Source organism: Chamaea fasciata, unplaced genomic scaffold (genome assembly GCF_029207755.1).
Source record: "Chamaea fasciata isolate MVZ Bird 193981 ecotype frontalis unplaced genomic scaffold, bChaFas1.0.hap1 SCAF_7, whole genome shotgun sequence".
Taxonomy (NCBI): Eukaryota; Metazoa; Chordata; class Aves; order Passeriformes; family Sylviidae; genus Chamaea; species Chamaea fasciata.
This window is the reverse complement of record NW_027094092.1, coordinates 61,848,826-61,874,360: the sequence shown is the minus strand read 5'-3', so window position 1 is coordinate 61,874,360 and position 25,535 is coordinate 61,848,826. Positions and strand designations below refer to the sequence as shown.

The window sequence follows — 25,535 nt, the reverse complement described above, 5'->3', positions numbered from 1 at the left end:
CATGAGCAGGAAATGGCTGAACTCGCTGTCCTGGCCAGTTTCCTTGTCCCAAATTCCATCTTACCCTCCTTGGAGCCGGTGCGGTCGGCGTTGGGCCCCGTGTTGGGCGTGTATTTCGTGTCCCTCGTGGCAGTGCTCTGTTTCGTCCAGTCAAAGTTGTCGGTGTCGTCTTGAGTGAAAAGGCAAATATTCCCGTCCTCAAAGCCACAGTGGAACTCTCCTGCCAAAACAAACAACAAAAGGAATTGTGTGGCCAAGGTTTTCCGTCCAATCCCTAATTTTTGAATTCCTTCTCAATTATACACAGTTTTCCTTAGCTGCAAGCTCAACCAAAAAAAAAAAAAAAAAAAAATTAAATCGGTGTCACCAACTTGTGCTGGTGAAATTAAAATTTTATTTAAATCTTTTTTAGGGCTCTTCTTCAGATATTCAGATTTATACAGTGGTTTTTAGAGGTCTTGTCTCGTTTTACATTTCTAAAAAGCTGGGGACAACAGAAGCATTCCCATAAAACGTGAAATATGGGGGAAAAAATGTGGGAAGTGGATGACTGTGGTTTATGGAATAAGACACAGGAGGTCTTCAAATTGTAAATATTATCTCCAAGTGGCATCTCCTAAATTATCCCTCATTTCAATAGGGATGGGAAAGGAAGTGGTTCAAATAGGCCAAAGGAGATTTGGGATAAAAATCCTCTAAAAATCAGGATATTGCAGCACATGGAGTAATTTCAGGAAAAGAATTGGGTCCCCATCACTGGATTATCATAACAAATTCCTGGGAGGAATATCTGAACCCATGTGAGGAGGAGAGGTGACTTCATCACGTCCTCCTGGATTTTCACTGGGATTTCTGTGGGTGATTTTAAGAAAGTGGTGAACATGGAGGTCTAAAGAATAAAAATTGCCAAGAACCCCAAAGACATCTCGATGGACGTGGAAAAAAACCTGGAAAAATCCAAAGGGACACCTTTAGGATGAGGCCTTCAGCATCCCACAAAGATGGAAATCTTTGGGATGAGGCCTTCAACACCTGGGACATCTTGATGTACGTGGAAAAAAATGGAAAAATCCAAAGAGACACCCTTAGGATGAGGCCTTCAACATCCCACAAAGATGGAAATCTTTGGGATGAGGCCTTCAACACCTGGGACATCTCGATGTACGTGGAAAAAAATGGAAAAATCCAAAGGGAAATCCTTGGGATGGGGCCTTCAACACCCAACTCATCCCAAGGAACCCAAAGAGGATTCCTGGGATTATCTCCCGTATGGAATGCCCAGTGATCCCAGTGATCTGCTTTGCTGGGTTCTGACAGGATGAGAAATTCCTCCTGTAATTTCAGGACCAAAACAAATCCCGGCTTGGAGGTTCAGCTCTCACTCAGAGCACAACGAGGACTAAAATGTGCAGACGCTGAATTTCGCTGCGTGAACAATTCCCGCTGAGTTTACTCCTCCTGCAAAGTCCATTGATTTACCCGAGAAAAGAAGGAAAATCTCCTTTCTCCGGGGAGAAGGCGGCTGCCTGCACACGGTGTCAGCCTGGAGGGGTGCAATTTATATTCATCGGCAGGAGAAACTCCAGCCCTCGGTGTCGGAGGGGATTGTTCATCCCTGCTAAACTGAGGAGGTGGATAAATGTCTGCAGGTTTGGGGGTTTTGGGGAGCTCTAAATCCGCCTGAGCCACTGGAGCTTCCCTGTTAATCAGTGAGGAGAGAGGGACCCGGGGCTTAGTGCTGCAACACTCAGGTGATGCTGCAGGCTCAGGGATAAGCCGGGAAAATTCCCTTCAAATCACAGGATGCACTCGGAGTGATTTCCAGATGTTCCTGGTTCTCCTCCCGCCTTTCCAAAGAACAACACGAGGCCAAAAGGGGTCCAGGGGAGATCAGGGAGGATTTGGGGGAGGATCCTGCCCTCCTGCTCATCCCTGGGAGCATCTGGAGTGCTGAATCCAGCTCTGGGATCATCAGGGCAGGAGGGACCTGGAGCTTCTGGATCTGCTCCAGAGGAGGGATGTGAGGATGAGGAAGGGCTGGAGCATCCCAGGAAAGGCTGAGGGAGCTGGGGCTGCTCAGCCTGGAGAGGAGCCCCAGTGAGACGGGCCCTCAGTGTCCCTGTCTGTCCCTGGGTGTCCCTGTCTGTCCCTGGGTCAGGGGCTGATCCCAGGAATCCCCCGGCACAGGAGGCAGAACTTGTGCCCCGGGCAGTGCCCAGCCCTGAGCAGAGCCCCGAGAGGGGCTGGAGTCTCCTCCCTGGGGATATTCCAGAGGCACCTGGACACAGCCCTGTGCCCTGAGCTCTGGGGTGGCCCTGCTGGAGCCGGGAGTGGCACCAGGGACCCTCGGAGGTCCCTCCCAGCCTGACCCATCCCGGGATTCTGTGCCCCCCCAGAGCTGTCAGTGTAAAACACAATCCCATAAATCCAGGTTATCACTGGAATGCAGCTCCCAGGAACTTCCTTGGCTGTCGGCACCTCGAGCGGACTGATTTAAATCCATCAGCACCGTCAGATCCTGCAGGAGAATCCATTCCCTAAAGCTCAGCTCCTTCCCTGCCTCACATGGCCAAGGTGTGGGATTCTGCTTCTCCCAGGAAACCTCAGCGGGACGGGAGCTGGTTTGGGGCCCAGGGAAGGAATTCCTGGCTGGGATGGAATTCCCAGAGCAGCTGTGGCTGCCCCTGGATCCCTGGCAGTGCCCAAGGCCAGGTTGGACTTTGGGGCTTGGAGAATCCTGGGATACTGGGAAGTGTCCCTGCCCATGGAATGGGTGGGGTGGGATTCAGGTCCCACCCACCCAAACCAGTCCCTGACCCTTTGATGTTTCCATGACTGAACCCAAACCCTTCAGGAGAGAAGTTCAATCAACATCTCCGTCTTCATCCCAAGACTGGGAAGGGAATTCCAAGACCCTCCCAAAACTCTTGGAATATTCCAGGACTCAAACGAAGCTTCTGAACCAAGTGCCAGCTGTGCCTCTTGTCTCCAAGAATTCCTTTTAAAACCACCTGGGCTTCAAATTCTCTTGGTTTACCCCAAATTTTGTGGATTTTGCTTCCACCTCCACTTCTGCATCTTCCTGCAGAGCAGAAGTTGCTGCTTCTACACAAAGGGATGAAATTAAAAGGCGAAATTTAAATGGAGGAGAAAAGTTTTGATTTCCCAGATCAAGTCCTGGAGCAAAGTGAATGGAATAAAGGATTTTCAGCCACTCAGCACTTTCTGCACTGCCCCTCCAGCGCCTTAAAAACTGCATCAACTTCTTGTGCCCTCAGAGCTTCATTAAGAAATTCCACACAAGCAGAACAAAAGATTTTTTTCCTCAGGTGAAGAAGAAAAAAAAAAATAAAATAAGTATTCAAGCCAGATGGAGGAAAAAAAAAATCAAAGTTTGCCATTTATTTAATAGTCAAACATTGATTTCACGTGGAATACCTCGGAAAAGGTTAATGTTAAATGTTCTTGGCACTGAACACGCCTGAAAAAAATGACAGGAGGAGAAAAATGGGGAAAAGCTCCTCAGGCTTTGCTCCACACTTTTGCAGGAGCGTTTAAATCGGTCTGGATCCGTTAATTAACGAGCAGGAGGGCAGGAGGAGCAAGCAGCTCTTCCACAGGTGCTCCAGCCACGGCCCTAACGACGGTGCTAATTAACATTAATGAGAGCGGTGGTTTTTGTCAGGGCACATGGCAGCTCTGGAAGCCGATTCAGGTCGTTAATAATTTCCTGGCCAATTAGGGCAAAAGCTGGAGCTGCTCTGGAGGTGAAACCCTCCATTGTAATGCGGATTTGTGTCGTCCGTTCCCACAAAATCCAAGTTGGATTTGACTCCCGAACGTCTCCTCTCTTCCATTATGCAGGGGTGGCCTCTAAGTGTACAAATCGATCTAAAATCCTTCTGGTTTGCATCAAATGGTTTCTGTTCAGGTGGTAAAAAAACCAAGTGGAGACGTGAGGCTGCAGCTCAGAGCTGAAGTCTTTCGACGTTTCTTGCTCGGGTATGGCAGTGATTTCATCCAACGGCAGGATTTGGGGAATGGGATTATTCCAGAAGTGAAGCAGGAAGAGCATGACTGCAGCTTCCAGTCAGGAATCTCATCCCGGTTGGATGCAGCTCCTGTTCTTTGTTTACACAGCGTAAATAAACCCAGAAATCGGCCCAACAGCTTTAGGAACTACAGGGATTTTGTGGGAAGCACAGAAAAGGGAGCTGGGGAAGGGTGTGGAGAATTCCTGAGGGAGCTGGGCAAGGGGCTGAGCCTGGAGAAAAGGAGGCTCAGGGGGGACCTGGTGGCTCTGCACAAGTCCCTGCCAGGAGGGGACAGCCGGGGGGGTCGGGCTCTGCTCCCAGGGAACAGGGACAGGAGGAGAGGGAACGGCCTCGGGCTGGGCCAGGGGAGGCTCAGGGTGGGCAGCAGCAGGAATTTCCCCATGGAAAGGGTGCTCAGGCCTTGGGAGTGCCCGGGGAGGTTTGGAGTGCCCATCCCTGGAGGTGTCCAAGGAATTCCTGGATGTGGCACTCAGAGCTCTGGGCTGGGGACAGGGTGGGCATCGGGCACAGCTGGGACAAGGTGACCTTGGCGCTCTTTTCCAACCTCAGGGATTCCGTGAGGTTTAGATTGGATATTTGGGAAAGTTTCTTCATGAAAAGGGTGCTCAGGCCTTGGAACTGCTCAGGGAGGATTGGAGTCCCCATTCCTGAGGGATTTCAAGCCTTGTGGATGTGGCACTTGGGGCCATGGGGCAGTGGCAGCCTTGGGGAGTGGAGATGGGAATGCAGACCGGGATCTCTTTCCTACCAAGGGATTCCACTCCAAAAATCTTCAGGGAAAACAAGCAAAGCAGAATTCCACCATGGCTCTGGCCACCTGAAAGGAGTGACCCTGGGGACCCTGCAGTGGTGGAAAAACTTTCCCACCCCTCCCTTGAGCTGACACATTCCTTATTCCACCCACATTCCACCACGATCCTACAAGACTTTCAGAAAATTAGTTTGAGATCTTAAAATCCTAGAGGAGCGTGAAGCACTTGGGATTGTAATTTTTTCTCCCCATCGGAGCCTAGATTTAATATATTAATTAGCAAGGGTTCCATTCCCTGCTCGTTAGGCTCCGTGGGAGAGGCTCCTGCAGCTCCTGGGGGCTTTGAGCTAAGCCCCGCTTAATTATTGACGCGTTGGACGAGATCTTCTGCAAATAAGTTTAGAATTTGCACAAAGGCTTAAAGTTGAGTCTGAGGGATGGAGCAGAGCCTGCTCCTGCCCTGATGGCTCTGCCCTGCAGCAGGAAAAACGGGAGACTGGACCTCATTCCTTAGGCGGGAATCATTTTGGGATGTGTTGTTAAAAACAACATGTTGTGACAGGAGATTTGGATTTGTTGGGAGAACACGATGGAGCAGGGAGGTGTGGGACGGTGGGAACAGGGTGGTTCTACTGGAATGTGTCAAAGCCCCATACCAGTCTCCTGCCTGGAAGTTTGCAGGGATTTGGAGTCCATGGAAATGTGGAAGAACAAAGTTTCCAGCCTGGGACATCCCCGTGCCTGAAATGTCAGAGTTTGTATCTCCAGCCGTGCCTGAGGAGCTCTGTCCCCAGAATTTGGGGAGAACCAAGATCCACTTGGGGTCTTCTAATTTCTCTGCAATGAATCCCTGATCCCTGGATCTCTGTGGGGAAGAACTTCCTTCTTTTTGGTTCCCATCTGCCCTAAAAACCATGGAAATAACTCAAGAACCACAAGGAAGGCTCTGGGGAGAACCTTCCAGGGCCTGAAGGGGCTCCAGGAGAGCTGGAGAGGGACTGGGGACAAGGGATGGAGGGACAGGACACAGGGAATGGTTTTTAGCTGGAAAAGGGGAGATTTAGATGGGAGATTGGGAGTTGGGAATTGCTGGCTGGGCTGGAATTCCCGGATTCGCTGTGGCTGCCCCTGGATCCCTGTCAGTGCCCAAGGCCAGGTTGGACATTGGGCTTGGAGCAGCCTGGGACAGTGGGAGGTGTCCCTGCCCTTCCATGATTTCCCACGGCATCCCCAACACCTCCTGAGCTCCTCCACCACAGCTGGATCTTAATTTCAGCCCAGGAATATTTTCCTTTGGATGAACTCTCTGGGGAGGTGAGAAAGATGAGCTGGAGCTGTGGTTTTCCTTCCTTTATCCTCGCTGGAACAAAAGGAATCACAAATGACCCCTCCAGGTGGTTCCTGCCTCTCATGGGCTTCAACTGGAAGTGAAATATTTCAGATTTACTTTTGAACTGTGAGGGACAACCAAAGCAAGGACTGCTCTTCACAGCACGAAAGATAAAATAATAAATATTTTAAATACTTACGGAGATGTGGATTCACCGGAGCTGGAAAACAGAGGGAAAACAAAATTAACGCAAAGAGGAAAAAATTCCAATTCATCAATATTCAGATTATCCTAAATTTCCCCTTGCTGAATATTGAAATTCATCTACTTCACACCTTAAGGGAATGAAATCCAAACCTTCACAATGTGCACAATACCCTGAGCATGGGAATGGCTTCCCAGGTTAATCCTGAGGAATCTGTGCAACGCTAAAACCTGGGAATGGGATCGAGGGAGGGATTATCCTGTGGCTCTGTTTGCAGAAGGACAAATCTGAGGATGGACGGTTTAGGAAAAGGCCCTTCTGCCACAGCCCCACACGTGTGGGAAGCAGAAGGAGGCTGAGCTCAGGGCTGGAATTGAATTTTTTTATTCACGGAAAATCCAAAATTAAATTTCCTCTCCAATTAACGGGGACATCTGGCAAGGCCAGAGCACCACTCCAGGATTTCCTGCTGCCCTTCCTTGCTTTAATCCCGGCCTAAGGTTCAGCAAAACCCTAAATTCAATCCGGAGTTTCCAAACCGGCTCTGAACCAGCCCCAGTTCATCTGAAACACGAGCAGTGATTTGCTCCATTGCAATCTCCCCGAGAAACCCGAATTTTACACCTTTTACCGACAAATTACCTCTGATTCTCCCAAAAAACCCTCGATTTTACAGCATCCCTGAGTGCTTGAACCTGGAATCAGCTGCACTCGCTGGCAGCTGCCTTGGCTGAGCCCCGATTGGTAACTAAACGCAGCGGTTTGGATGGAAAATCTCATCGGGTGTCACCTCGAGTCACACGGTTTGGATTGTCCCCAGCGGAGCAAAACCAACGCTCTGTGTCACGCCGGGGCACAAAAGCAGACGAGAAAATGAAGGCGGTTAAGCTGAATTTATCCAGCATCATGAACTTGGGGAAAAAAAAAAAACAAACCAACTCCAAAAGAGCCAGGAAAAACCCCCAAAATCTCGCTTTTAGAGCAGCAAAGCCGCAGGACAAGGAGTGACGGTGAGGAGAGGCTGGTGTGTGCACACCACGAAGGAGGAATTAACCAGGAAGGGAATTTCGTGGATAATCCAGGCCCTAAATTCCCACAGCTGACTGAAATGCCTGGAAAATCCGTGCATCCTCTCAGGGTGGGGCTGGCCCTGCAGGGAGGGAATTTTTGCTGCTGGAAGAGCACGAAATGTTGGGAATGGTGGGGCTTGGTTAGAGCCAGGATAAATGTTCCTTAAATTTTCCTGCTGTTCCCTCGGCAAGGAGGATAAAACGTGCAGGAATTTCGGCTTAGTTTTGGGCAAGAAATCTTGGGTTGAATGGTTTCTCCCGATGTTTTTAGGTGTGACCACATGGATGTGGTGACAGTGACATTTCCCACAGATCCTGGCTGTGGGATTTAAAAAATCGGACGATTTGCTCCTTAAGGATAACAGAATATGTGGAAAAGGAATTCTTTATTCTACCCTGGGAGGGTGGAGAGGGGCTGGATTTTCCCAGAGAAGCTGTGGCTGCCCCTGGATCCCTGGAAGTGTCCAAGGCCAGGTTGGACAGAGACAAAATCCAACTTTCCTGGGATAGTGGAAGGTGTCCCTGCCCATGGATGGGGAGGAACTGGAAGGGATTTAAGGTTTTTCCAACCCAAACCATTCCAGGATGATTCCGTGGCCTCCTCCTGCTCCTCTGAAAAGAATATTCCGAAGTCATGGGATGAGGGAGAAGGGCTGGCACTGCTCCAAACTGAACACACGGAGCCACACCCACATCTCAAATCCCAGTAAACAGCTGGAAATGCAAATGCCTGAGGTCTCCCCAAATTAAAAAAAAAATATATTCTGAGAGAAAAATGTAAAAATTTCTTTCATTCTAAAATAAATTATATATTCTAATTATTTAAAAATAATAAAAAATTTAATTCTTTTAAAGAATGTAAAAAATTCTTTAATTCTAAAGTAAAATATATTTTAATTCTTTAAAAAAGTATTTTCCTGATGTCTTTTCTTTTCTGGGTATTGTAATTATTTCTTGTATCCCCACATCTCATTCACTGCTTTTCCAACACGATAACTTTTCCCTCTGATATCCGTATTTTACAGCTGATGCCTCGACATCCGTAAAAAACCCTGGTGAGGATTTGCTGACACCGTTCCCGGGATGAATGCCGGGATAAAAATGCCCATTTTAAGGACAAAAAGCCTCTGCAATTCTGGGATCTCTCTTCAAAGGCGGATCCATGAGCCAAATTTTAGGTTTAGCTCATGGATAAGGGTCTGGCTGGAGATTTTGGAGGCTTTGGATTTGCCAGCATCCAAAAATTGCTCCAAAATCTGCGGCTTCCTCTCTCCCGGAGGCTGGAATTGGCGTTGGCACGTTTGGAATGGGATGTTGCTCGCATCTGTGCTAAGGGCACATCCCAGCAGGAATATTTATGGGATAAATCCACTTTTCTGCTGCATGGGAATGTCCTCCCTGCCAGTCACGGGCTGGGAATGGAAATCCCATCAAGTGTCTGGAAAAGATGGAGCTCAGCACAGTCGGGAGTCGCGGCCGCGACCTCAGTCGACCTCCCGAGAGCTCCCGGAGTGAAAGCAGCACTGGAAAGGGCAGGAGTGACTGAAATGGTGGAGCTTTTCCTTCTGGGAATGCTGGTCAGTCCATCAACCACGGGATAAATTGGGAAGTCCATGGAGGAGGGCAGTGGCTGCCTGGGAGGATTTGTCTCCCCGTCACAGCCAGGTTGGGTTTACTGCCCAGAAATCTCAGATATTTAGATGAAGTTTCTCTTCCTGGATTTTTTTTTTTTTTTTGGAAGAATCCAGGTTTTTTCCACGTGTGTGTGCAGAGAGACTGGACTCCCACCAGTGCCAGGATCCGACCACCAGAATTGATATTTCAGGGACATTTCATGTCATTTTTTAAAATCAAAAATATTTTTTATTAAAAACAATTTGTTATTTTTATTAATAATAATTTAATTTTTAAAATTACATTAATTTAATTTCGATTTTTTTTTAAATAAAAAATAAACGAGGATGAGCTGGAGCAAGGCTGAGCTCAGCTCTGATCCCAAAGATTTGCACAAGATGCTCAAGACATTGAATTTCCCCAGATTTATAACTATCTTTTATTGTCCTTTGGATTTTTTTTTTTCCTGATGATTTTGGAAAGGAATTCTGGATCTCTGGGATGCTTTTGGACATTGTGCTGATTGGGATTTCCTGCTTGGACATTCCCCATGATCCCAGGGTGCTCCAAGCCCTTCCAGCCTGGCTTTGGACACTTCCAGGTATCCAGGGGCAGCCACAAATTCCCTGAACCTGTGCCAGAATTTTCCCTTCATCCTGAAATATTTCTTCCTTAGTCCAAATTTGAATCTGTTTAATTTAAAACCATCACCCCTCGCCCTGTTGCTCCAGCTCCTAATCCAAAATCTCTCCCTAAATGTGAAGCTTCCATAATTCCTAGTTTGCCACCATCTCCCCACCACAAAATTCCCACTAAAATGAGAAGAAAATTCCCCCCTAAACACATCCCGTTCCCACCCCAAACAGCCCCACGATCCTCCAGCCTCCTCTGCAGGGTCCCTCTTGCCATTTCATCACAATTTTTACAGCAGAAAAACAAAATAAATAAAGAAAAATCAATTATTCATGAAATAAACACCCAAAAATAGGTATTTGGAGGGATTTGACATTTGAATTCCTGCATGTATGGGAAAGAGGATGTATGGATGCTGCGGTTTCCTTGTTAAATTCAAGAGGATTAATCTTCGTCACGGTGACCTTTTAGGGGGAAATTTATAAAGCCCTTCCCTTATTTCTTATATGAATTTATAGATTATGTAATCTCGCAAAGGGCTACGAAGAGTCACTTTTGTTTTAAAGACAATAATTCACATTAAAATAAAAACTGCTCATTCTGGGGGGGGGAAAAAAACCCCAACTTTCTTTGCAGATTTTTCTTCATAACTCATCCTTCAAAACAAGGATCGACTTGAAATCTGGTTTATGAAGCTGGCATTCATTTATTCCAATTTTTCCCTATATCCCCCAAAAAATTGGGATTTTGGGGTTTGGCTGTTAAGAATTATTTGGGTGGAATGTTTTTGTTGTTAAGAGAGGCGATGATTTTCCTTCCTCCCCTGTTTCTCCCCTTCCGTTTGGGATGACCACGCTCACGACGTGGAAAATTTATAAAGCCCTTCCATTATTTCTTATATAAATTTATAGATTTTTAATCTATGAACAGATTTATCTAGATCTATCTATCTATAAATAGATATATCTGCATTTATTTTATTGCAAAGGACTACAAACGGTCGCTGTTTTTTCAAAGACAATAATTCACATTAAAATAAAAACTGCTCATTCAGGGAAAAAAAAAAAACAAACCCTTGTAGATTTTCTTCAAAACTCACCAACTTGAAATCTCCAATTTCATGGAGCTGACATTAATTTATTCCAACTTTTCCTTATTTCCCACAAAAAAAAAAAAAAAAAGAGGGATGGGATTTTGAGGTTTGGCTCTTCAGAATTTTATTGGTCGGGCATTTTTGTCATCACAGGTCCTCCAGGAGGTGTTGATTTCCCTCTCTCCCCATTTCTCCCCTGTTGGAATTCTGGGCACTGAGAATTCCAGGCTTTCTGTGCTGACAGGCACTGACCCCCAGGCAAACACTGCATTGACCTGAGGCCGTGGAAAAGGCTCCCAAAATTGAGTGACAGCACCGGGATTGTGGGTGTGGGGTTTGGATAAAAGGGTGTGGTGTCACAGGGGGGAAAACTCAGAGTTGAAGGGTTTAGAATACAGTAATATAGATATATAAAGCAAGATGGAGGGTTTAGGGCAGAGGCTGAGTCCTTTTTCACCTTCTTCTCCGTGGGTCTGGGTGGGATTTTGTAATTGGGTAGAAAAACCCACATTGCGGGCCAGGGGTGGCTGGTTATTGGGTTAAAAGTCAAAATAATTCAGGTGTCATCTCATTGTTGGATAATTTGTGCTTGAAAGACCTTGGAAAGAGTTAGAGAGGAATCCCCTTTCTACCTTTTTTAGCCAGAACTCACAACTTGTGAGACTGTAACATAGACGAGAATTAATAAACAAAGTCCGAACACAAACTGCGTCTCCCGAGCGTTTAATCCCGGCTCTGACAGAAGAAACGACGATAAAAAAACCAACACTCCCCTTCCCTTTGGGGAATGACCACGCCCATGACATTATTCCAGGAGCATTCCAGAACATTCCCAGCCCACTTTTCCACGGATTTCAGACCCTTACCGCTGTATTTGATGACGCGGATGGTGGAGTCGCCCTCCCCGAAGCGCGTGATGGGCGTCAGGCGCACCTCGTAGGCCTCGGGCTTGATCAGCTCCGTCAGGTTGTAGGTGATCAATTCCCCCTTCTGGATGTTCCCGTTCACCGTGATCTCCTGCTCCCACCAGCGCTGCTGGCCGGCCTGGAATTCAAAGGGTTCAAAGGTCAGGGATTTGGGGATTTGTCTCCGCATTAGAAAGCACAGCAGACCTGGGTAACCCTCGAAATTCCAAAAGAATCAACAAGGAATACAGCAAGGGATTCGACAATGAATGAGCTTCTTGAACTATCCCGCCATGGAATATTTCTGGGAATTTTTCCTACGCCAAAAATTGGGAAGATTTCTTCCGGAGATCCAATGGCCCTTGGATGTGTTGTGGAGTAGGAAAAGTGGGAAGTTCCCCCAGTTCCTGAGGAATTTGGATGCTCACCAGGCAGGGATTACAGCTGAGGACCAAGGGCCATTTTGTGGTGATCCAGAATCACCCAGCAGGTAGGTCCTGTGGAATTTTTTAAATTTAAAATTCACAATCTCTTTGAAAATCTGTCTTTTACACTTTAAACCAGCTTATAAGAATCTGGAAGATCTTTATTTTTCCTTTCAAAATTGTTGTCCATAATGGAATCCAAAGGGTTCAAAGATCAGAGGTTTTCAGATTCGTCTCCGCATTAGAAAGCACAGCAGACCTGGAAAACCCTCAGAATTCCAAAAGAATCAACAAAGAATACAACAAAGGATTCAACAAGGAATGAGCTTCTTGGAACTATCCCGCCATGGAATATTTCTGTAACAAACCACGCCAAAAATCGGGAACATTCCTTCCAGAGATCCAATGGCCCTTGGATGTGTTTTGGGGCAGGAAAAGTGGGAAGTTCCCCCAATTCCTGAGGATTTTGGATGCTCACCAGGCAGGGATTACAGCCAAGGACCAAGGGCCATTTTGTGCTGACCTAGAAACATCCAACAAGGTCCTGTGGCATTTTTTAAACTTAAAATTCACAATTTCTTTCAAAATCTGTTCTTTACACTTAAAACTGGCTTGTCAGAATCTGGAAAATCTTAATTTTTCCTTTCAAAATTGGAATCCAAAAGGATTCAAAGGTCAGAGATCTTGGGATTTGTCTCCACATTAGAAAGCAGAGCAGACCTGGGCAACCTTCAAAATTCCAAAAGAATTAGAGAAGCGACAAGGAATGAACCTCCTGGATTATCCCACTGCGGAGAATTTCTGTAACAAACCGCCCCAAAAATCAGGAACATTCCTTCCAGAGATCCAATGGCCCTTGGATGTGCTTTAGGGCAGGAAAAGTGGGTAACTCCCCCCATTCCTGAGGATTTTAGATGCTCACCAGGCAGGGACTACAGCCAAGGACCAAGGGCCAGTTTTATTAAAAAATAAATAGAATTAAGCTTTTAAAGGCACGTTTTATGTCATTATGTCAATGGTATCTGTGAACACTGTGGGACAAAAATTAAAAATATTCCCCATTCCACCTCATCTTTGGCTAAGGAACCGCAGAAACGGAGATTTCACAAAGAATTTCAATAACTGACCAGGAAAATTTGCAATTACCCAAACCAGACATGAATTTCTATCAAATTCAGCCTCTGCTTTGAATCCTTGCCCTTCTTTCCAGAAACAATAAAATCTTCACTATTTTCTTCTTTTTGGAAAGGAAAACAATTGGATTTTTCCTTTTGGGATTGCCCCTCCAAAGCCAGGGTTGGATATTGATATTTTTCCATAGGAAGCAACACGGATTTTGATTTTTTTTCCCCTCTCAATCAACACTAGCTCTGGTTTAATCCTTATTTTTCACCATGGAAACAAACAAACAAAAAAAAAAAATCCAAAACAACAGAAAATTGTTGCTGCGTCGGATGGAAAGCAACCCTGAATTTCCAGCTCTTCCATGGAATTAATAAGTAAATAAATAGAAAAATAAAAATATAAAATAATTATATAACGTAAATATAGAAATATAGAAATACTGACATATATACTTATAAATAAAAATTATACAAATATATTTAAATGAATATATTGATGCATCAATACATCAATATATCAACATATACAAATATATAAACAATAACTATCTAAATATATTGATATAAATAAAGAAATTCAGGATCTGCCACACCCAACTTCGGTTTTCCCACTTGGAAAACCAACCCAGCATTGGAAATGCAGCCATAATTCCAGGACCTGCTTCCCAAACTCGGGAAACACCAAAAACCTGGGCTGAAAAATATGGAAATAATTGTAAATAAATGGAGCCTAGGAAACCCCAAAATTAGGATTTAATTCCTACAATGCCTTGGGGTGCTGGAAACTCCGAGCACCAAATTGGAGATGCTCTGATTCCAAGCTGGAAACATCCAAGACTGTTTCCCTTGGAGATCTGGGAACCACTTTGGCTGCCCTGGATGGGAAAGAGCCAAATGCTTATCACCACTTCCCAAAATTCCCTGTGCAGCCCATCCCTAACATTGAGCCTGTGCTTTTTTTTTTTTCCATGGAAAAGCCAAGATTGAGGCTTCCAAGAGAAAATCAACAAGAAACAACCAAAAAACCACAACCCTGCACCTCAATTCCTGTGTCCAGAGCTGGAATATCCATGAGAACCAGGATTTGGTTGGAAAAGGAATTTCTGGAGGGGAAAAAAGTCTCATAATCAAAGCCCTTTTCCTCACAAAGATAAGGATGAAACTCAGGTGGGGAATTGACTTCGGCCAAGCTGGAATAACAATTTTCCAGTGGTTTGGGAATATTTATGAAGCTCCGAGGAAAAATGGGAGCAATTCCTGGAGTATTTATTTGCATTATCTTGTAATTAATTAAGCAGAGAATATCCATGCTCAAGCAATTTGGAGCACAGGAGGTTTCTCTGGGACAGGACTCCTTTTTTTCCTTGGAATATTTAGGAATCTTTGTTCCCAAAGGAGACAGAAAAGCAAAGGGGGGCTGTAAATGGGGCAGAATTTTATTCCAGGAGGTTGGAACCACCCTGGTGCTGCCAATAAAAGGAGGTTTATTCCACGTCTTTTGCTGGAAAATTCTATTCTCTTAAAGCCTTGGGATTCTGGATTTCCTGAGGAGTCGATCCTCTGGGATGATTAAAGATTGATTCCTTGTGTGCTCAGATGCGTTCATAAAAAATAAACAGTTCCTCACTCCTTTCTTCATGACCTATTGATTCCCAGCACAAATTCCTTCATTGACTCCTCTAGTCAAACAAGAACCTCTTTAATTAATAACAACGTTAATTGATGACCAAAAAAAAAATAATGACAAAGTTAATCCATTGGATATTCCATAAAAAAAGAAAACATGGCCATGTTTAAAGTAATTTCTTTGCTGTTCATAACCACACAGATTGATTTTCCTTAAAAAAATAAGGGATTTCTTGGGAAGTTTTATATCTAAAACTGGGCTGCTCAGCTCACGGACAAATATTCCATTTGCACATCACAGAGGGAAAGTTCCTAGGGAGCGTTGGTGTTATTCCTGCTTTTCTTTCAGAATACAGTCAGAACTATCCAGGTGAGAACATAAAATTGAGGAGTGGCTCGTGTGTCATCTTCATTCCCGAGGATGGATTTGGGATGACTCGGTGACAAATATCTGCGATTCGGGCAGGCTGTAAAGGATGGTCTGTTCTTGATGGCAAAGAATTATGGAATCGTGGAATATCCTGAGCGGGAAGGGATCCCAAGGATCATCCCTGCACAGACCCCCCAACAATCCCACCCTGGGCACCCCTGGCAGCGCTGTCCAAAGGCTCCTGGAGCTCTGGCAGCCTCGGGGCCGTGCCCATTCCCTGGGGAGCTTTTCCAGGGCTCATTCCACCCTTTGGGGGAGGAATCTTTCCTCACACGGAACACCATTTGTGACGGTTCTGGCTTCTTTTTCTCTCTCAAGGTCAGGATTATTACTGGGAATAGCTGATTTCATGTTTGGTCTTGGATGTTAATTTTTTCTTATCTGTATTGCAGTCTCATGAGCCATGAGGTCTAACTAGCAAGTTAGAAAACGGAGATAAAATGGAGAGCTTCTAACTCTTTCCAAGGTTATTTAAGCGCTAATTACCCAATAACGAGGTGACGCCTGTGTTATTGATATTTCTGACCCAATAATGACCACCCAAGGCTGCAATGGATCTTTTTCACCCAGTTACCGAAAACCACCCAAACCCATGGAGAACAAGGAAGAAGAAGGTGAAGAAGAAGGACCCAGACAATGCCCAAAGTGGGTCCATCTTGACCCACATATATTACTATATACCTAAATCTTAAAATCTAAGTTTCCAGAATTCCCTAAACATTCCCTGGCCGTTCCCGGGGGCCTGTGCCTGTCCCAGGGAACTGAAATCGGAGCTGCCCTCAAGAGGATGCTGAAGACCACGATGAGGTCTCCCCTCAGTCTCCTCCTCTCCGGCTGCACAATCCCAGTGCCCTCAGCTGCTCCTCGCACAATTCCCCTCATTTCCCCTCATTTCCCTCTTTAATTAATATTTTCACAATCAGCAGAAGCCCAAACCCTGATGTGTTTTTCCATGTGGATCTCAGTTCCTGAGGATCCATCTGGGACCAACAGCTCAAACCCAGCCCAGACTGGGCAGGCGAGGCTTGGCTTGAGCCAGGGACAAACTGACCCAAAGTGTCCCCAGTGGGAGCCAGGCTCTGCTCCCAGGGACCAGCAACAGGACAGGAGGAAATTCCGATGTGCCAGGGGAGGGTCGGGATGGATTTCAGGGAAAGGTCCTTCCCCCAGAGGGTGGGATAAGCCCTGGAAAAGCTCTCCAGGGAATGGGCACGGCCCCAGAGCTCCAGGAGCCTTTGGACAGCGCTGCCAGGGGTGCCCAGGGTGGGATTGTTGGGGGTCTGGGCAGGGACAGGGGTTTGTCGGGATGATCCTTGGGATCCCTCCAACTCAGGATATTCCACGATTCCCTGATTTGGCAGTTGCTCAATAAAACCCTTTCCCCTGCCTTTTCTGCTCCAAAGCCCATTTAACAATGGGCACAATCTTTCCCAATTAAACCATTCCTAATCCAGGAGAACAATCCTGGGCATGTAATCGACTTTCTTCTTGCAGGATTATACCAACAATCCTCCTGGACTTGCTCCTCCCGTTCAGTTTTATTATTTCATTATTTTAGAACGTTTATCATGTTGTTGTAATTGGCTTTCTGTGAAAGGTACAATAAAAAATTCTCTTTCCAGCCCCCCCTTTTTTTTTTTTAGAAACTAAAATTCCCAATTCTTTAAGAATAAAAAAATGTGGAATTGGGTGCAGAATGTTTTAGATGCAGCTTTTATGGGCTAGAAAAGGACAGCTGAGGAATTCAGGTGTCAGACACAGCAGGTCCTGAGCCACATTTATTGTCTGAGGTCTGCAGGTGAAAGAGACGGGAACACTTCAGGGAAAGTTGGGCTGAGGAAGCCACGGAGCCAACAATGAAATCCTCTGGAAATGTGGAAAACAGCTCCGGGTTGGAAGGAGGGGTGGGGAATGCTCACCAAGAGAAGGATCCTTTTATCAGAGTGAAATCCAACTCCAGCACCAAGAGCTGCTAAAAGCTGGAGAGCTGGGATAGGAACCACTCTTCCTCCTGGATTGCCATCCCAAGGGATGATCATAAATGATCTTGGAAGTTCTGGATTAGGACACTTCAGTCTGTTTGGTAAATAAACGGGAATTTGGGGGATTGCAGAGCTGGGAGGGGGATGTTGTTTCCTTGCTTTGAACAACTTTAAATCCAGGGACAGAGAGAGGGACTTTGGATAAAGGCCTGGAGTGCCAGGACGAGGGAAAATGGCTTCAAACTGTGAGAAAGTAGGGATGGATGGGATACTGGGAAGGAATTCCTGGCTGGGCTGGAATTCCCAGAGCAGCTGTGGCTGCCCCTGGATCCCTGGAATTATCCAAGGCCAGGTTGGACATGGGGCTTGGAGCAGCCTGGGACAGTGGGAGGTGTCCCTGCCATGGCCGGGGTGGGATGGGATTTGGGCTTCCAAGCCACAACACTTTGGGATTCTGTGATTCTTTAATCAGAAAGGCAATAAATCCTCACTCCCTTTATCCATAACAATTTATCCAGGACTATGGGATCTGTCCCGTGGTGCCAACAGAAAATTCCCTCTTCAGTTTTCCAGCCAGTGATCACTCAGCCTTCCCAGGAACCCTTTCCCAGGATATTTAAATCCACCTGCTCAGCGCTGAGTGACAGCAGAAGTTAAAAATCCACCCAGTCCAAAGGGTGACCAGGAGGAAACGCCACAGAAATATAAAAATATATATAAAATAAACATAAGTATGTATTATATCAATAATATTATTTAGTATTATATATATTGTTTAAGTTCTATATTAGTATTATATTAATATAATATTATATAAATATTTATTAATATAAATAAATACATCAGTATATCCATATACAAATATATCTATTTATATTTAATATAAATATATAAATAGTAAATATATTAATATATATTTATATATATAAATATATAAATATATAAATATATAAATATATAAATATATAAATATATAAATATATAAATAGTAAATAGTAAATAGTAAATATATTTTTATATAAATATATAAATATATTTTTATACAAATATATAAATATATAATAAATATATCAATATATTGATATATGAAGAGATTCAGGATCTGCCACACCCAACTTTGATTTTCCCATTTGGAAAACCAACCCAGAATTGGAAATGGAGCCGTAATTCCAGGTGATGCTTCCCAAACTTGGGAAACACCAGAAACCTGGGGTGAAAAACATGGAAATAACTGAAAAGCAATGGTGCTCAGGACACCCCAAAAAAATAGGACTTAATTCCTACAGTGCCTTGGGGTGCTGGAAACTCCGAGCACCAGACTGGAGATTATGGGATTTTCTGGGACCCTGCTTGGGGCTGTTTGAAGACATTCCCATTCCCAACCCACCGCAGGTTCCCGGGGCTGGGAATAAAGGAAATTTGGGAGCCTGAATCTTTAATGGAACAAGCTGGAACAAGCTGCTCTCTGGTTTACAGGGAGCAGCTGAATTTTGATGACTCCTCCCCGGCAGAGCCGTTCCTTTTCTAGGTCACGGCAGCTGCGGGGACGCGGCTGTCACCCGCTGTCACCCGCTGTCACCTGCTGGGAGCAGCCACCACGGAGATCAGAGCTGCATTCCCTTCCTGCCTGCTCTGGAAAAGTCTCCCTGGCTCGGTTTGCTTTCATCCCGCTGACAGGAAATATCAGAGAGCCGGAGGCGCCCGCCCGGCGCTCCTCGGATGACGGGAAGTCACTGAATGTTGTCATTTGTTGGGGAGAAAAATGGGAATCTGGCTTTGGGGACAGGGAAAGTGCGGGAAGGAAACATCTCCACGTGGGGCCAGAGGTGGTTGGAGAAGATGAACGAAGGGAGATGCTCCAGGATCTCCTGGAGAAGCACCAGGATATTCATGGCTGTTCCAAACTGAGCTCAGTGAGGCCGGAGCTGGAAGGGGAAATCCAAAAAAGTGGTTTTGTCTGGGTGGATAAACTTCCAGGAGCACGAAAACCCTCTGAGGGGAATTTGGTGCGGGAAACGGATTTGTGGGGAATTTTTAAAGTTTGGCAGAAGGCTCGCACGATACGTGAATTTTCTCTCTGCGTGTAAACTTTGAGATAAAATACGCTGACTTAGAAAAGCCATGGAATAGGACAGGCGTTGCTGAGAGAGAAATGGAACTAGAAATTCAAGTTTTAAATTACTATTTTACCAACAGACGAGATATTTTAGAGGAATAAAATTACGAAAACTGTATTGTGGTAAGACTTAACGAAGGGTATTTTTAGGTGATTGTCCTACAAGCATCAGTAGCGTGGCAAAAGTTAATAGACTAAAAAATGCTTGTAATGAATTGTAATTGAAAAAATAGTTTAGCTTCTGATTGTAATGAGGTGAATTATAACATCTGTACCATCCCGCCCTTCACATGGAACTGAAAACAGAATAAAAGTCTCTAAAAGGCCTCTGAAGAACCCCATCCCTAAGTCAGAAAAAGGAATAATCCAGCAATTTGGGACCATTTTCTACTTGGAAAACATTTTCTTGGAACAAGCTGCCCAGGGAAGCGCTGGAGTTGCCGTCCTGGAAGCGTGGATGTGGCACTTGGGGACGTGGATTTGTGGTGGCCTTGGCAGTGCTGAGGAATGGTTGGATTTGCTGGTCTGAGGGGGCTTTTCCAACCTAAATATTCCATGATTGGACACTTAATAAAATCAGCTCCTGGAGAGTGTTGGTGTCTCCAAAGGCTGGCCGAGGAATACACGCAGGGATGCTTGGAAAAAGGAAAAAAAATCTGGAAGAATCTGGGTCACAGATTCCGAAGCCAAATCCAAGAATGCTTCACCAAAATGCAAAAATGAAATGCAAGAACACCTCCATGAAATGCGTTACTGTTGGGATATCCTTCTGAGGGCTCTTCAGGAGATGGGAAAATGTCCCTTCTGTGCGGGAATGTCCCGGTGCAGACCTTGGCACATTCCCAAGGGAGCTGAGGGTGACCAAATCCCCCGACGGGACCCCAAGGTTGTCCCCATCCTTCAGCTCCAGGGAGCTCCAAATGAAGGAGCTCAGCAGAGCCCCTGAAGACTGGAATTTCCCTGTGCTCCACACTCCCTTTCCCATAGATGCTCCATGCAGGAGGATTTGGAACCTCCTGAGCTGCTCCAGGGTCCAGACCAGGTGTCCTGGCAGTGTCACATGTCCCAGTTTTATGGATGATTCCTTTGGCCACCAAATAAATCCCAAAAGCAAATCCCAGTATGCCACTGGCAGGTGGAGCAAGGTCCCACCAGGAAACCCACAGAGCCCAAAGGCTCTCGAAGACAAGTCCAGGAGCTGGGCTCGATGATCCTGGTGGATCCCTTCCAGCTCCTTTTTCCATAAAAACTCCACGCAGGAGGATTTGGAACCTCCTGAGCTGCTCTAGGATCCACACCAGGGGTTCTGATGGTGCCACATGTGAATTTTATGGCTGATTCCCCATGGATACTTGAGGAGACCTTAAATCCCATTCCATGGGCAGGGACACCTCCCACTGTCCCAGGCTGCTCCAACCCCAATGTCCAACCTGGCCTTGGACACTGCATTTCCCTGCCCAAGGGTCCGATTCCTCCCTGATTTTCTAAATCCCTTCCCAGGTCTCCAAAATCCCCTCAGAACCCTCAAATCCATCTCTTCCTTCCCTTCCCCAGGGCATTTATTATGTTCAGGTATTAAATCACTTCTCGCTCCTTCACTCTTCAGAATTCTTGGATTCATCCCGACTTCGCCAATGGAAAATTCAACCACTCTGATTTTTTTGTGCCTGGACTGGGCTCTGAGAGTTCCTGAACTTTGCATTTCCTCTTCTCCCCATTCCTGAAGTTTTGTTCCCATCAAACATCCCAGAATGCCAGCCTGGAACACCTCCCACTGTCCCAGGCTGCTCCAAGCCCAATGTCCAACCTGGCCTTGGGCACTGCCAGGGATCCAGGGGCAGCCACAGCAAATCTGGGAATTCCAGCCCAGCCAGGAATTCCCAGTTCCCAATATCCCACCCAAATCTCCCCTTTTCCAGCCTAAAGCCATTCCCTATGTGCTGTCCCTCCATCCCTTGTCCCCAGTCCCTCTCCAGCTCTCCTGGAGCCCCTTCAGGCCCTGCCAGGGGCTCGGAGCTCTCCCTGGAGCTTCTCCTCTCCAGGGGAACATTCCCAGCTCCCCAGCTCTCCTTTCCCCGCAAGAGTTCCAACTCCCAGCTGAGCTCCTAAAGACAAAATCAGCCGAAACTGAATTTCCAGCACGATCCATCAATATTTCCCTGATCCATCTGAAGCTTAGAACCAGTTTTAAGCCGCCACAGGAACAGGCCTGGCCCAAACCTCACCTTGCTGTCTGCAAATGCAGCCTCAGAGCTGTGAAGGAGCAGCACTGGAGGAATCAGCCCTGAAAAGTGGAAATTGGGAATCACAACCATTCCCGCTCGAATTTAATTTCCCAAAGCCGGGAACATCAATAAAAAAAAAGTGTCCTTGCATGTCACAATCTCTTTTTTTTTTTTTTAATTATTATTTTTGGTCAAACTCTCCCTCCCTCTTTCCACAAAAAAATAAAAAAAAAAATTAAAAATTTTAAAAAATCAAAGCAAAGCCTCTTCAGATTTCCAAAATCAACGCGTGCAGGGAAATCTTTGGCCCAGAAAATACTCCTTCGGAGGGGAAAGATTAAAATCCTTGATGGGAACAACATGAGGAATATTCCAGTAAAAATGTGGAGTTCCAACTCTGTCTCTTCCCTCACTGAATTAATTGCTACAAATACTATTTTTTGACTGGTTCTGAAGAAAATTTTTGATATTTTTCATGTCCCAAAGCAAATCCAATGGGTTTGCTGGGAATTCCCGGCTTGCAAACATCTTCCCCTCTGGAGCAGATGTGATCCCTGTGATCCTGAGAGAAGGAATCTGCAGAATTCACTCTCCTGAGGCAGGGTCTGAAATGTGCTCCAATAAATCAATTTCTCCTAGGGGGACTTCAGTTCCCACATTCCCATCTTTCCATTCTCCCTCCACGGGCAGAAAAGTGACAATTCCCTATTTCAGTGGCAATTCCCTGGTTTTGTGGCTCCTCTTCCCTCCCCTCCTGGCTTCCCTGATTTGTCGTTAAGCCAAGCCTAATTGTTTCATCAAATAATATTTATATAACATTATCTGTGATGGTTTTTTCTGGAATTCTCCTTAACCATGGAATGCCAGAGGTTTTCCCTGTGTCCTGCTTTCCCAGCACTGAAACCCTCAATGAGACAGGAATATTGGGAAGAAATTCCTGGCTGGGAGGGTGAGGGGAGGCTGGGATAGAATTCCCAAGGAAATGGGGCTTGGGAGAGGAAAAATGGGAATATTTGGATTAGGCTGGCTGTAATTAACTCCGTTAATTACATAAACAGATCATTAAAATGAAACTAAAATTAAATGGGGAAAAGCAGCTAAAATTCCTAACGCAATTAATTCCATTAGAAATTCCTTTCCTTCAGCGAGTTCTTTCCAGGATTTCCTGATTCTTTCCAAGGTCTTGGAATCCAGGACAGGAGAGGACAGGAGAGGACGGGACGAGACGGGACGGGACGGGATGGGACGGGACGGGAAGGGAAGGGAAGGGAAGAGAAGGGAAGGGAAGAAAAGAAAAGAGAAGAAAAGAGAAGAAAAGAGAAGAGAAGAGAAGAGAAGAGAAGAGAAGAGAAGAGAAGAGAAGAGAAGAGAAGAGAAGAAAAGAAAAGAAAAGAAAAGAAAAGAAAAGAAAAGAAAAGAAAAGAAAAGAAAAGAAAAGAAAAGAAAAGAAAAGAAAAGAAAAGAAAAGAAAAGAAAAGAAAAGAAAAGAAAAGAAAAGAAAAGAAAAGAAAAGAAAAGAAAAGAAAAGAAAAGAGAAAAGAAAAATGAAGTAAAATAAAAAAACATATAAATAAAGTAAAATGGAATAAAATAAAAAAATAGAAATGAAATTGAAAATAAAATAAAATAATGTAAAAAAGTTTTTTAAAGTAAAATGAAATGAAATGAAGCTAAAAGTGTAAAAACAACAAAATGAAAAGAAACTGAAGTAAAATAAGATAAAATCAAATAAAAATAAAGTGAAATGAAATGAAATGAAATGAAATAAAAGTAAATAATGTGGAATGGAATGGAATGGAATGGAATGGAATGGAATGGAATGGAATGGAATAGAAAATAGAATAGAATAGAATAGATAATAGAATCGAATCGAATCGAATCGAATCGAATCGAATCGAATCGAATAGAATAGAATAGAATAGAATAGAATAGAATAGAATAGAATAAACCAGAATTCCCTGATGGCCCAGGAGGCTCCAGAGGTGAATCCCGCCCGGCCGATCCCGTTCTCACCTGGCGGATCCCCAGGCGATAGGCCAGGATCCGATCCACGGCGTTGGGATTCATCTGCGTCCACTGCAGGCTGTAGGAGTAGACCCGCGGCCGGTTCTGCCACAGCGGGTTGTACGTGTCGTAGTAGAATTCCGGGGCGTAGGCTTTTCCTGCGGGAAAACGGTGGAATTAGGGAAAGTGGGAATCATGGAATGGCCGGGCAGCCAGGGGAGAACTCATTCGGCCAAGAGTTCACCCATCCAGCAGGAAAAGGAGGGAAAACACAGGGAAATAACTTCAGTTGGCCATTCCCAGATCCAAGGGTTCCAGCTGGAGCCATCCCTCATTCCCAGGATCCAAAGGTTGAGATCCAACTGCTGCCAGTTGCTCATTCCCAGGATCCAAGGGCTGAGATCCAACTTCACCCATCCTATCATTCCCAGGCCTTGAGATCCAACCCCTCATTCCCAGGATCCAAAAGCTGAGATCCAACTGGATCCATCTGCTCATTCCCAAAATCCAGGCATTGAGATCCAACTGCAGCCAGCCCACTTCCCAAAGTTTCTACTACCATCTGTACTTCTGCAGGGATTTGGCAGTGGGAAGAAATGGAAAAGGGCTGGAAAAACCTGGGAAAACACGACCTGCCTGTCACATGGAATGTGGGAGGGATGTGGATCCATCACCCCCTTCCCTTAATTGGGATTTGAGGAGTTTGTGACAAAACCAACACCGAATTTAGGGATTTTCTCCTCAGAGCTATCCCCGATCCAGGTGGAAACAGAGAGGGACGAGAGGCATTTCAAATTCCAAACTGGACAATTCCCATCAGCAGTAAAGCAGTGAGAAGAGGAGGGGAAAAAAAGGCCTTAAAAAAAAATAATCCCAAAATGCAAAGGAACAAAGGCAAAATCCCGGGAATAAACACCGAGGTGGCACTTATTGAACCAGCTTTTCTCTCCAACCACGCTTTTCTTTCCCGAGGATGAAAAAAGCCCTTTCAGCCAAGATATTCTTCCCAATTGCCCGGGCAAGGAGCACCTTCAATTAGCCCGGAGTGGAGGAACAAACAAAAATATTCCAAGGAGAGGGAGCAAAGTGAAACCGCCGCTGGTTTAAAAAACAGGAATAAAAAAATGGAGCAGCGGTCGAGACGATTTGTTTCCCTCGTTCCTGAGAAGTGGGAATAATGGGGAAAAGCTCATGCTGGATGCAAATTATCCTCTTCCCACTCCCACTGCTGGTGGATATTATGGGATCTCGGGGGGGGGGGGGGGAGGGACCGAGAGGAGCCGTAATGAGGCACTTGTCACAAGAGGGGCACTTGAACACCTCCAGCACCTTTGGGGGAATAATGAGGCGCCCTGAAGAGCTGCATTATCCCAAATCCCTGTGAAAACAACACCGGGAGCGGAGAGGCTGGAAATTCAACAGCTCGGCACGGAGAGTTTCTTTGAAAACTTCGGGAAGCGGGGCCGTGGTTTGGAGAGCAGGGAAAGCAGAGGTGGCTGCTGGAAGTGTGGGAGTTACGGGGAACTTGGAGATGTCCCTTGTCCCCAAAGCCCCTGGCTCTGGATCCTTGGGACACGAGGGACCTGGAGCTCCTGGATATCATCCAGTGGAGGGATGTGATGATATTTTTGTGTTGGTTTTCTCCGAGGTTTCCCAGAGCTTTTAATGGAAGGGGAAGTTGGGTTGTGTCACACAGGAAGTTCGGCTCGTGGTCGGGAGCCCGGAGGTTGGGAAGGTTTGGATTTTGGGGTGGGAGAACATTTTGAGCTGGGATGACAGGAACGTTTCCCAGGGAGGTTTCTGGGATCTCAGCTCCTAATGGGCTTCCCACCTCAAAGCCCACGTGGTCCAGAGTTTGTGGAGTTGTCATCCTTGGGGATCCAGCTCTGGGATCACCAGGACAGGAGGGACCTGGAGCTCCTGGATCTGCTCCAGAGGAGGGATGTG

General features: G+C 45.7%; 1 protein-coding gene across 1 annotated transcript in view; it reads right to left on the bottom strand.

Annotated features, from left to right (window-relative positions):
* MDGA2 (MAM domain containing glycosylphosphatidylinositol anchor 2) overlaps positions 1–25,535 on the bottom strand; it is a 217,856-nt gene that overhangs the window by 15,825 nt on the left and 176,496 nt on the right. The window contains exons 10-13 of the mRNA XM_066189190.1: positions 23,598–23,746; positions 11,618–11,795; positions 6,336–6,356; positions 65–220 (exon numbers count right to left, since the gene is read on the bottom strand). Of these exons, the coding sequence (XP_066045287.1) occupies positions 65–220; positions 6,336–6,356; positions 11,618–11,795; positions 23,598–23,746 (504 nt within the window). The remainder of the gene's footprint in view (positions 1–64; positions 221–6,335; positions 6,357–11,617; positions 11,796–23,597; positions 23,747–25,535) is intronic.